At 42.6% G+C, this 12205-nt stretch overlaps 1 protein-coding gene across 2 annotated transcripts; it reads right to left on the minus strand.

The window, feature by feature from the left end:
* Nucleotides 1–2846: 2846 nt before the first annotated feature.
* clic5b (chloride intracellular channel 5b) lies at nt 2847–11099 on the minus strand. Of its 2 annotated transcripts, XM_069657011.1 has the most exons (6): nt 11049–11099; nt 5986–6095; nt 5783–5908; nt 5093–5199; nt 4678–4859; nt 2847–3011 (listed from the first exon to the last, which is right to left on the minus strand). In XM_069657011.1, the coding sequence occupies exons 1-6, from the start codon at nt 11097–11099 to the stop codon at nt 2847–2849; spliced, it is 741 nt and encodes a 246-aa protein (XP_069513112.1). The 2 variants fall into 2 exon arrangements, with proteins under 2 accessions (XP_069513112.1, XP_069513121.1); XM_069657020.1 differs by lacking the exon at nt 11049–11099 and having other exon boundaries at nt 4678–4853; nt 5986–6056.
* Between the last annotated feature and the right edge of the window lie 1106 nt (nt 11100–12205).

A 12205-nucleotide genomic window follows, 5' to 3' on the forward strand; every position in this document is an offset into this window, starting at 1 on the left:
TTCTGCTGCTAAGCGTTAGGAGGAGTGAACAACATGGAATAAACTAACTCGATGTTACAGTAACTTGCTTGTAGTGCCACTACATTCATACAGCTTAGTGATTAATTTACATGAATTTTTTTTCATTTTTTGTGCAGTTAACTTCTAAAACTACAAACAATGCTGGGTTATAATAAAGCAAAATGCAAGTTAAACATGGGATTATACTGTTTAGGACAGGTGTTGTGTGTTCCACGAAGCCAGATTGTCAGATCACTTGTCAAATGTCAACTTCCCTCAAAATAGTTTGAACTACATTTTATAAGTAGCCGCATTCTACCTAACTAAATAACTTCCACAGTTAGCGTTATCACAGTTCAGCTTCTTCCACTGTGAAGTTGTTGGTAGCTTGTAAGCTGTATTCAAAGTAGCTTCCCCAACACTGCTGCTGCTGCTACAGGACATGGCTGGTGCAGGGTTTCTCGTCAGGCTGAAACATGCATGTCCGTCTCCCGGGTACAATATGTAAGGTAAGCAGCAGCTACGCAGCACTGAGGTCTATAAGGCTGTATTTCTTAGACTATGGCTCTGGCCTTTAATTGGATCACAGGTCTGTTCCTGGTGGGTCCTCACACGTCAAACGCTCCAGTTTGTTTTAATCAGCTCAGGTCTCAGAGCAAGACTCAATTTAGACAATTTATGCCCGAGCCGAGAAGGTTTACTGAACCCGGCTATAAAAGTGCGCCGTGTGCGAGTCCCTGTCAGCCTATACGGACTCCCCCGTGCTACGGTGGCCCAGCCAAGGCCAGTGACTGGTAGATCCACTGGGAGTGTAATAACAGATTAATGTGGCGTGCCAGGCCCCGTGACCAGACGTGTTTGACGTTAATGCTCCACTGTATATTATCCAGCTTGCAGAAATGTTGGACGTGAGCGATGGGATCCAAGGACAGGGATGTTTAGGTACTAATTACCAAACAGCAAGGCACAAGTCTCGCTCCATATTTCCTTACTCCTGTGGAAACACTCGGCAGGCTCCATTTATTTTCTTTGACTGTTGTTTCTGGCAAGGCCGCGTCTCAGTAAACACCACTCGCCCACCATTGTAAATCCGACAGGCGCAGATCTTTCAAGTTAGACTCCTTTGAGGAAAAATGGAGACAGATCGGATGGCGGCGCTCGGGTTTTCCGTCTTAATGAGAGAGTGGAGAAGAGGGATGGCGTTTGATCCCTGGCATGGAAGCCTCTATTTAAGCCTGTCAACGGTCATCACTCTCTCTCTCCCCTTCTTTCTCTCTCCCTGTTATGGATGGAGAAACAGACCTGCACCACTGGATTTGATCAACTCAGTCAGGCACACTTAACCCTTTTCAGGATCCAGCTTCCACCAGCACCTTTCCCGTCACTGATACGGCCTCCTCTATGTGACAACCCCGAAAGTATCATTGTGATTGATCACCTCGCTCGAGAAAGAAAAGAAAAGGCAGAAGCCGATCTGTGAAAATATTATTTTATTTGTAGAGCTTTGCAATGAGCAAGGCTCTCAGTCATCATGCTCCAATTTCATATCACATGTTTGTCCAAACCACACAAGAGCCTTATGGTTCTGCAAGGAAGTCTTGCTAAAGTTGCAGCCTGACACCACGCCAAAGACGATAAGCCCCAAGACAAATTTCCATCCTCCTCTTTCGTGGACAATGAAACTTTTGAACTTGAACTCTAGGCTGCGGATGTTGATGGACTCCTCAGAGCGGAGGAAATGTCTCTTTGATGAAGGGCTGGAGGGCAGGGCTCCTGACCATTGTGGACCTGGCCTGGAAGACGCTTTTCATCGCAGCACTAATGGCTCTACCTAATCAGGCCTGATTGGGGCTGCTAAATAAATACTCTGTCCATTCATAATATCATGTGTAACTTAAGACAAAATCAATACTTAGACTGAACACTAATAGCTAGAGGCAGAACAAATGGCTCGGCTCTGGCTGCAATACATTTTTCAGAATGAATCCATCAGCGACGTTGGCATGGACTTATGATTCTTCAACATAAAGGCACATAGATTTTTTCCTATTTCAAAAAGCGGCTCTTATATCAGCTTTAAATATTACAATTTTAAACAGATTCATGCAAACAAATCAGAAACAAGCTTTTGTTCTAGGCTATAAATTTTGTTCCTTCAAACTCACATTAAAATCAATCTTAAAATCAATCTTTCAGAAGCGGGAGTGAATGTCAAACGCATACGCTCGAGAAAACAAAAAAACTAAAGCAACACCTAACGTGATGATTGAGAATCAAAATGAATCTGCGGATTGCAACAGTCATAGTCAGCAAACAATTACCGTAAATCATCAGTCATAGATGAATCAAAGTGTCTCCCAGGAGCCAAAGCTTGATAATAAACACTGGAGTCAGACTAGACTTCTGTGGGCTCAGGAATAAATAAAGTGAACCGCCCTGACATCAGCAGCTAGTAAAATGTTTGGCCGTGCGGACCGGAGGAGAATGTATGAAAGAGAGCTTTGTGTCATGAGAAATAAATATAGACAGAAACAATCATCTTTGAGACTGCAGCAGCAAAATTTGAATGTGTTTGAAACCTGTGAATTAAGTTAAAAGTCCTCCGCTCCAGTTATTTTCTGCTTTACATGACAGACTGAATCTCCGACAGCCATTAAACTGGTGCCGCGAAGCACTTAAAACCTACCACACAGACATCTGCGACACGTGACCTGACTTTGAAAGACGACAATTTCCTGACAGTTCCTGAAAACGCCACTGAGGAAGGCTCTAAAGGAGAGCTGTAAGTATTTTTAACGGGATGTGTTACTAGTTTTTTTATGTTTGAGCTGGGGTCAGTTGGCGAGTTACTTGGCCAGCCTCCTCGCCACGTCTTTGTAGGCGATCTCGATCTCGGCGTCGGCAGCGCAGGTGTTGGTGAATTCGTCGCGTGTGTAGGCGTTCTTCAGATACCGCCACACGCCCATCATGTTGGAGGGGATGTCGTAGTTGCGGTACTTCTTTGCGACAACCTATGAGAGAAGACAAAACTGTGACTTTAACAAGACAAACTTGATTGATCTTGTCAGGCAGTTAAAACTGACCCGTGGTCTGTCTTGTAAATGAACCATCAGTTTGTGTTCAGTGCATTCCAGGTGGGGTTATTTTGAGATTTGTAGTTTACAGTCTGCCTCTTTTACTGCTTTTTCAGTGTAAAGAAAGAGAAGTAAATGGCTTCCTCTGTGTTTTCTCTGCTGCATATTTTTAAGTGAGTGAGCAGTGGGAATGGCAGGTGACTTTTTCCATTAAAAACCAGAGGACATGTAAGAAATAGATGTGTATTAATTAAATCAAACAACAACAGTTAGCTGCTCTGTGAAGCTGCTAATGCTCACATTAGTATGCTAACATACACACAGTGAAAATGCTAACATGCAAAGGTTTAGAAGTCATACTATAATCACCCCTAATTAAGACGTTAGCATGCTAACAGTTGCCACTTAGCGCTAACCTGAAGGAGATGGGAATGGCATTTGTTTTGTTAATTAGTAAGTCGCAAAACAATTACAAAGCAGCTAGCAGCTGATAGAGCCACACTGCTATCCTGGCTAAGCATTTTATACTTCACATACCCAACTAGCAAAAGCATAAGTACAAACTGTACCCAACTGTCTTGTGCACTACTATATTATTGTTAGTAAACTAAGTGTCTGAGTATTTGAACCAAATGTTTCCTTTATGGCTGAAGACAGAAATTATTTCTCTATTGTTTGAGACTGACTCCAAACCTGCATTTTACTGGTTGCATTCTTAATGTGTACGTAGGTGACAGCCTGTTTTTCAATATATATTTTTTAATAGTTTAATGCCATGTATGAATTTGAATTTAAAGGAGCAGTTCGCCCCTGGAAAAAGCCACTGTCAGTCAAAGCTGGTGTTCTCTGTAATCAATTGATATTTGAAATCGGCACCATAGCTGTGGAGAAAGTTGTACAAACAGCTCGTGGTTTCGCCCATTCTACATTCCTACAACACCCAGCATGCATTGCGCCCCTCCCTCTTAAAGGAACAGCCCAGTGAGAGTACCGCTTCACTGCAGGCAATGGCTCAGAGCAGTACAGAATCTGAAATAGGACAAGAATATACCGGTGGATTGTCTAAAAAATCTTCAGGTCTGCAGTCTACATTTCAAACCTGACAATTTGAACAAGACATGACATCAGAGGCGGGAGTCCTAGATTAAGGAAGTGAAGTTTAGCAAGCTCCCTGGCCTCCGCCAGATGACGCGTTTTACGAAGTCTGGTGGAGGTTTTCCAGGGCCCACTGAAGAAGCGGATAGCGTCCTCCAAAGGCACAAAGCAAAATAGCATTTTTTCCTACCATAATGGCATTAGCTCCCCATAATAGCACGATAGGACTGAGGTTGAAAATCAGCGAACTGGCCCTTTAAGTGCATACAACTTAGGGCTGAGTCCTAATGCATTGGCCTGGTTCAACTCAGGCCCTTTGCTTCCCTTTATTCCATCTCTCTCTTTATCCTGCCCCTGTTCATTAAAAATACCTCCAAAAGAATCCTTGTAAAAATAAAAGTCTCAACATACGTACTTGACATCTAAGAAAATAGAACATACATATTCTTCTTTACTCAATGGTTTCACATGCTATCACCAAAGTAGCCTCCACTCCCTCTGTAGTTACCTTGACTATGTGCAGTTTAGGCAGCAGGTTGCAGTCAGCCAGAGTCAGCTCGTTTCCATCGAGGAAGCTCCGGTTGGATCCTTTCTCCTCTTCCATGCTGTCAGCATCGATCTCATCTGTCAGGGGGCTGGTCAGGTAGTCATCCAGCTTGGTCAGGGCCTTGGTCAAACCTCTCTCTAGAACTGAAGACACACAAACACATGAATCCAATACTGTTAATAAGTGACTTTAGACCTGTGTGCCCTCTAGGTGGCAGCACAGCAATATTTATGAGTGAAAGCAAGCCTTAAACAATGGACTCTGCTACAACCTAGTGGAGGAATATAAAACTGGCTGTTATATTCTTTCTTCATGTTCTGTTTGTGTGTGAGTGTGTGCGCCTGAGAGTGTAAATGGCACAGAATGAGCAGCCCACCGGCGTTGGCCTCTGGTTTGGTGTTCTTGATGTAGGCTGAGAACTTGGCGAAGATGTCGTTTCCAGCTGTGTTCGACTCTCTCTGCTTGGCGGCCAGTTTGGGATACCTGATCAGACGAGAGGAGGGGGGTGGGGGGGGGAGGCAGAGGCAGGAGACGCAGTCAGAGACTGAAGCATCTGGATAGCATTAACACCTGGACTGGAGCTCGGCTCAGACTGAAAACATGTTACACGCTCGCAGCGAGTTGGCCGCCCGCCCCTTTAAGCTCTCTCACACTAAGGTCCATTTGTAATGTAAAAAACTTTGCAGGCAATAAAAGACTGATTTAGTTAATCTGACGTTTTTCTCTGCTGCAGCTCAAACACAGGCTCTGATCTTTCTTTATGTTGGAGGAGAAAACATGAAAAAATAATAAACCTGTCCTGATTTTTCTTAAGTGGCTGTTATCAGCGAAGAATATAGAGTTTAGGCTTTTGTTTTCAAAGATGAAAAACTGTCCGAGACTCATTCATAAAAGATTTACAACAGCCATAAACTACAAACAATAAAATACAGCACAGATTTACTTTTATTGGACCTTAATGTTTCCTGTGCTTAAGGTTGTCGCTGATTGAAATAAAACAATGTGTAGTCAGTGATATAATCTGATCCTGTAAACTACGTGTAGTAAAACCCTTCAGTCTGCTTACTTTGGAGGAGAGAGCGTTTCCTCCAGGAACTCCTCGATCTTGTTGACATCGGTCTTGACCTCTCCGCTGAAGGTCAGGAAAGGAGGGTGTGTCCCCGGGGCCAGGTTGTGCAGGTCTGCTGGTTTTCTGCAGAGGAGAGCAGTAGGTCAGGAGAAAACCAGTGCATGCACGAGTGTGTTTTTGTGTTGGCAGCGTGTCCTTACCTTTTGAGGTCGACGGTGGTGACATTGAACACAACTCCTTTAAGCCAGAGGATCATGAAGAGACGCTGAGAGAAGGGACAGTTGCCGATGCTTTCTCCATCATTACCCGCCTGCAAGCAAACAAGACATCAAGTCAGGGCAATGAAATGTGACGTGTAGTGGAAATGTACACAGCAGACATGCACAGGCAGTAGATGTGTATGTCAAAAGAGCTACTATAGATTCAGGTCAACACATTGTTGGCGTCAGAAGAGCCGAAAGGATAAGGTGACTTTAGACCCTTGGAAAAAAAACATTCGTATGGACTCGAGGAAATTTTGATGGACATTTTTAGACATGATCCATAACAAAACCGAGCATTATAAGCTTCACAAATTTACAATTTAATATGTGATGCAAAATACGCAAGATACTCAGGCTTTTGTTGTGTGAGCAATTTCTCTTTGGGTTCTGATGTTGCTACTATGCATGCACCGATTGAGAAAAGGCCGATACCGATACGTATGTTTAAAACAACACTTTTGCTGATGCAGATGCCGATAGACAATTTTTGTAATTATGAATGCCCTCGTCTGGATAAAGGGCCCAAATTAACTTAAATTATAAAAAAATAAATGTATTCAGGCCTTCATCACACTCTTTGAGAATTCAATCTTTCAAATTCCCAATACATCATTTTAATTTAATAGATATAAAATAAAAAGAATAAAATTATCTTTTAAAAAAAAAATAACTGCCTGAAAAGGGCTGAATCACCTGGTCATAGTACAAACATTTTTCAGTGCTTACATAGCCAAACAAAAATCTTTCTGAAAACATAAATATGTTACAATTACATTTACTGCACAATTAAAGCAGTAAAATAATAAAAGCATCGGCTACTGCCATCGGCGCATGCCACCTTATTTGCCAATGGGCCGATGTCTGTCAACACGGCCGATATCGAGGTGCATCCCTACTTGCAACCTCGCAAGATCAACCTTGAGAAACTGTTAACCTTGCAGCTAACAGTTTTCTTTTTTTAACAGATTATTTTCTTTGGCTTTTTTGACTTTATTTATAGGACAGCTTAAGAGAGAGAGGAAATGTGGGGAGCAGAGAGTGGGGGATGACGTGCACTAAATGACCAGGAAGCAGCTCTACCAATCGAGCTAAACCCACAACCCTTGCTGCTAACAGTTTAACACAAATGGGATTTCACTGACTGTTATATTTGACTACTATGACTATTTAGGTTGTTCAGATAAGCATAATGGGTTAGGAATATGGTTAGGGTTGTATAAATGCAGCACCCTTAAAATCCTCATAAGATAAAGTTTTATAAGAGGACCAAAAAATGTGTCGCTACCAGTTACTTTACACTAGAAAAGGCTGGATCTACTCGAAGGAGAAATCTAGTTTGGTAGACAAAAATTACTTATAAAAAGTCATGAACACAATTTATTTTTTAAGTCAAAAACTAAAGCAACACTCCCGTTATATTCACTTCCTCTCTATCGTACACTTGTGCACATGCAGTGAGCTCATGTGTCGGCATGTATGGACTCACAGCAGAGCATCAGCTGTGACACCTGAGCCGCCGGCCTGGCTGAATTATAGATAGGGATTCCATCACCCGGTTCACTGACCAGCAGGGCACAGAGAGCAGGGTCAGACCTGCAGGCCGCAGTCACACACAGAGGTCCACTACACACGGTGAAATAAGAGCAATGACCTCTGGGTCAGCTGGGATTTGACTGTGAGGATTTGGTTTGGTTTCCTTCATTTATTACATGTTTATTTTAAGTATTAAACAAACCAGAAGATACGTTTAATAAGGTGCGATTGCGTCGTTATTATCGCACATAAGATAAATAAGATTGCATGATTAACTTGGACGAACCCATAAGAAAAGAAACCACACCGAAGTGGAAAACATTTTGCTATTCAGTCCACGTTACCCACAGTTCACTGCTCGCAGCAACAACCAGAAAACAGAGCTGTCAGTCTAAAAGTAGCTGAGCCATCTGTATGAGCTCCAGCCATTGATGCTCGGTGCTGCCCTGCAGCCCGGGTGCATGTGATGCTTCTGTCTGTGCATTGTTATGGCCAGGCTCAGCAGCACGGCGGTAACACAATACACACAGCCGCTCGTATAATAGCCAATCAACATCTAGAACATGGGGGACAAAAGCTGTCACACACAACCGAGCCGGTGGGCACAAGGAGGGAGCTGCTGAGTGATGAGAGGACGAGGGGGGTCCGCTGGAGGCAATGGTGCTTTATATGATCCAACACAAGCATATGTACTATACTCTGACTAGCTTATGTTTCCTTATGAAAGCCATTTAAATGCTTTTTTCATTAAATTGAATACTTGACCTCTATCCCAGGATGCTACAACAGAACATTTGTCATTTAAAGAGTATAAATAAAGTTATTATTATTATTATATTATTAAAGACTTCTGACACAATTATGTTTTAAACGTATTGTGTTGCATAAAGGAGTCAAAAAGTGTTTTACAGCACAAACTCTGTTTAGATGAATAACACTAGAGTAATTATGTTACACTAGTATCACACTGTTATAAGGTTGGATGACTCTAAAGACAGAGCGAGAGAGAAACACAGCATTAATCATCTTAACTTTCATTTTCATCACTCCCATAATGCAATGTACACACGTATCACTATGCTCTGTTAGACATTCATAGTCTCCCAGGCCTAGCTAAGCCACAGAACGCATCATATATCAGATTTTGAATATTTTTGCAATTGCTTTATTATTATTAAATCCAGTGAGTATCCAGGATTTAACCTTGTAAACATCTCCATGTGGTGTTCTTCATGTGCTACAAGACATATCAGGGACAACATCAGCAGTCATCTCCATGGCTGGGCCTGTCTGCTTTTAAACTGCAGTGTACCAAGGACAGGCTGAACAACACCTTTTCAGATTGGCAGGTTTGCGACGTCACAAACCTAAGGAGCCAATCCTGTTAATGGACGGGGTGACGCTATGCATATCATTACTTCAGTGATGCGCGAGCCAGCTGTAACCGTCATCGTAACTTTTTGCAAACTTACTACTGACTACTAACGTTAACGTGATAAACTCAAGATGTCTGCTAAGTCACTATCTATCGTGGTTGAGCCTATGGCCCACTGATGAAAGCCTTTGCATTCGCAGTATATAGTATTATTATGGACTGGGTGTCTGTGGCGACATTTGCAGAAAAAATCACAAGCGGCGCCCCGTTAGTGGCGCGTTTTCCATCAGCCAGTAGTGGTTGGTCTTCCAGAGAGGGTAGGCAGAGCTAAGCGGCTGCTTTTCCGCTCTCTGCAAGTGTTGCGAGTAAACTGTAATCTACTATGGCAGAACAAACAAAGAAAAGATCGATGACTACAGATATAACTTCAAAAATAAGTGAAAATCCAAAGAAAAAGAAACAAATTCGACGCTCAGATGAAGGCAAACAGTCTGAAAAGGAAAGCGACCGTCAGCGAGGAAAATCAAGAGCTACAACCGTAACAAAGGGAGCCAACTGTGGACGTCTGTTTAAGTGATAGTGACTATGCAGAGTCTGGAATTTTTAATGAGGGAGAAGGAGGAGATGCCTTGGGAGGATTTTTACAAGGTAATTAAACATATTTTGCAGAAAAAACATATCAGACACAATTTATTATTTCAAGCAGAGCATTTTATATGTAAAATTAACTGCTACTCATGGAAGGTTCCTGCCTCAATCCTGATCCTGTCATCTTTGTGGCACCGGTCTCTCTCTCAGAAGCTACCATTCCAACACACAATCCACAAAATGTTGCAATAAGGGCCGGCTGTGGCTCAGTGGCAGAGTCGGTCGTCTCTCAGTCAGAAGGTTGGGGATTCGATCCCTGAGTGCTACATGCCAAAGTGTCTTTGGACGCTGAACCCCATTGCTTCCGAAGACATAGCCATCAGTACATGAATGATTATATCCTGATTGGAGGATGGCACTTTGCATAGCAGCCTTTGCCATCAGTGTATAAATGTGACGAGTGATTAGAAAAGCACAATATAAATACAGTCCATTTACCATTTAAACCTTATACATTATGTCACCATGTGTTGAATTTGTTGCACACAATGAAAGCTTAGATTTTGTGCCCGGCTAAGGGCCTTAAATAAGGTGCAGCCATGTAGGACAGTTCTCTGTCCATCTAGGTCACAGCTCATGGCAGTGTGAGAAAAAACACTCCATATACAAGGTTTGTGCATCAGACTGGCTCTGCACTCAACACACACTCACATAGTGAAAAAAAGGATGCTAGCTTCCTAAATCACTTACTAAATGTAACGCATAACACAAAAGATCTCGCTCCAGTATTTCTGCTTTCTATCAATAAGAGTTTCATGCACTCAAACAGCACATAATGATGCGAACAGTGAGGCTTTAAAGGGTGATTAACTGCAGCCTGTGTCAGTGAACTTTGGGTTACCTAGCTGACCGGTTTCTTGGAGATGGATTGGCTGAAAGCAGCTTCCACAGCGGCTAATTGGGTCAGAGCATCTCAGCAGCACATCAGCGATGAGCACCTGCGTGCATCTCACCTGCCTCAGGTATATCCATGTGCCTCTAATATTTCCCACAGGACCTCGAGAGCATCAAAACAACACTACTGTATACTGCAGCTTATATTTCATATAATTATTGTTACATCTATTCATACCTCCACAAAAATAATGCCACAAAGAACATATAAAAGGCTGTTTCAATGGATTGTGAGTGAATAGAGTTTTCCCACAATGCACTGCAGAAGTCTGACTGCTTTTTAATATGTGAGTTTGGGTAATGGTGCCCTGATGTGAGCTTTCCTCCATCCACAAGCAGCTTCAGTATCACTGTCACAACAATCCCGGGTCAACATGGAGCACAGTGTGCCAGTGCGGCTGTAACTCTACCTCTGCTATTGAGTTACATGAGCTTTCCACAACACACTCCGGTGCTAGACTGAAAATATACTCATATACAGTCTCTATCTTCCATCAAAACTGAACTTTTAGCAGAAGATGCTGGAAACAGAGTTCTGTATCTGTCTTACCTTGACAAAAAGTTCGATATCAGGGTCTCTGTCTTGGCCGTTAGTGGACATGATGCCTGGTTCCGGCTGAAAACTTGGGTTCTTTTATTTTGAAAAGTACAGTTCTTCGCTATCCATGTAGGTCTACATCCTCCAGAAAAAGATGTAAAAATAAAGATATCTTCTCTTAGATTATCCTCTCTCTGCTGACAGCGATCACCTCGTCCCTGATTAAAGATCTCCTCCACCTTTTGGAGGGTTTTTCTCTTCACTGATCTTTGTCCTGCAGGTGACGCTGAGAGTCGTCCAGGTGGCAGGCAGAAAGCCCTGCGCTCTGATTTGGACACAGATGGAGAGCAGTGTGAGCTCTCACTGACACCAAGTAGAAAACAGGTGTCAGTCAGTCTATAGCAGGGGGGTGGAGCCACATCCCTCTCTCTCCCCCCTAACACACACACACAACCTACCTCCTCGCCTGTCCGCATCGCCTCTCCTACACTTGTCACCTCACTGTCTTCTTCTTCTTCACCTTTGGGTCGGATCAGGTAGAAACGATTTTTTCTAAAGCATTAAAAACTGTCAAAAATGTCTTCTTAAAGGAATCCCGAATATTAAATACCGTCATAAAAACGCCGAAAATATTTGTGTCAGTTTTGTGTGTGTAGCAGCAGCATTCATGTTAAATCCCTGTTCGCACGCTTGACTCCTGCAGGTTATATTTGATCACCAGCGAGAGACCTGGAGATCCTCTGTGAATTATTGATGCTTGGCTCTGGTTTTAAGACAGGAATTGGCATTGACATGTGGAAAAAAAGGGCCTATGTAGGGCAACAATAATAAAAGCAGGTCTGACAGCAAAAATCTTCATCAGCACAAACTGAAGAGATTGAAGTCACTGACTATTATGTGAAGGAGGTCAGAGCTCTGAGATATAAACCCTAGAATAAAATATAATACCATCTGTGGTTTTAAAAGTCAGATGAAAGCAGACAGAGCTCTTTTTTTTTATCTGTTTCTATTTATAGAGCAGCCCCCTCTCCTGGCTGACACAACAACACGCAGCACAAACTAATTACTGGGCCACAATAGAAGGAGTTCATTATCAGTGTTTATGAGGGAAATGTTGAGTAGTTTATAAGTGTTATTTTTAGGTTTTGATTAGTTTAATTGAACAGTCT

The sequence above is a fragment of the Semicossyphus pulcher genome, unplaced genomic scaffold (genome assembly GCF_022749685.1).
Source record: "Semicossyphus pulcher isolate SPU_LCO1_2020_fin unplaced genomic scaffold, fSemPul1.0.p SCAF_11, whole genome shotgun sequence".
NCBI lineage: Eukaryota > Metazoa > Chordata > Actinopteri > Labriformes > Labridae > Semicossyphus > Semicossyphus pulcher.

Excerpts from the sequence above, each read along its gene's own strand:
- clic5b (XM_069657011.1), bottom strand. The coding sequence starts at position 11,099 with ATGTCCACTAACGGCCAAGACAGAGACCCTGATATCGAACTTTTTGTC. Across the intron at positions 5,200-5,782 it reads GAAACGCTCTCTCCTCCAAA|GTATCCCAAACTGGCCGCCA; the intron begins GTAAGCAGACTG and ends TCGTCTGATCAG. Across the intron at positions 4,860-5,092 it reads CAAACCAGAGGCCAACGCCG|TTCTAGAGAGAGGTTTGACC; the intron begins GTGGGCTGCTCA and ends GTGTGTCTTCAG.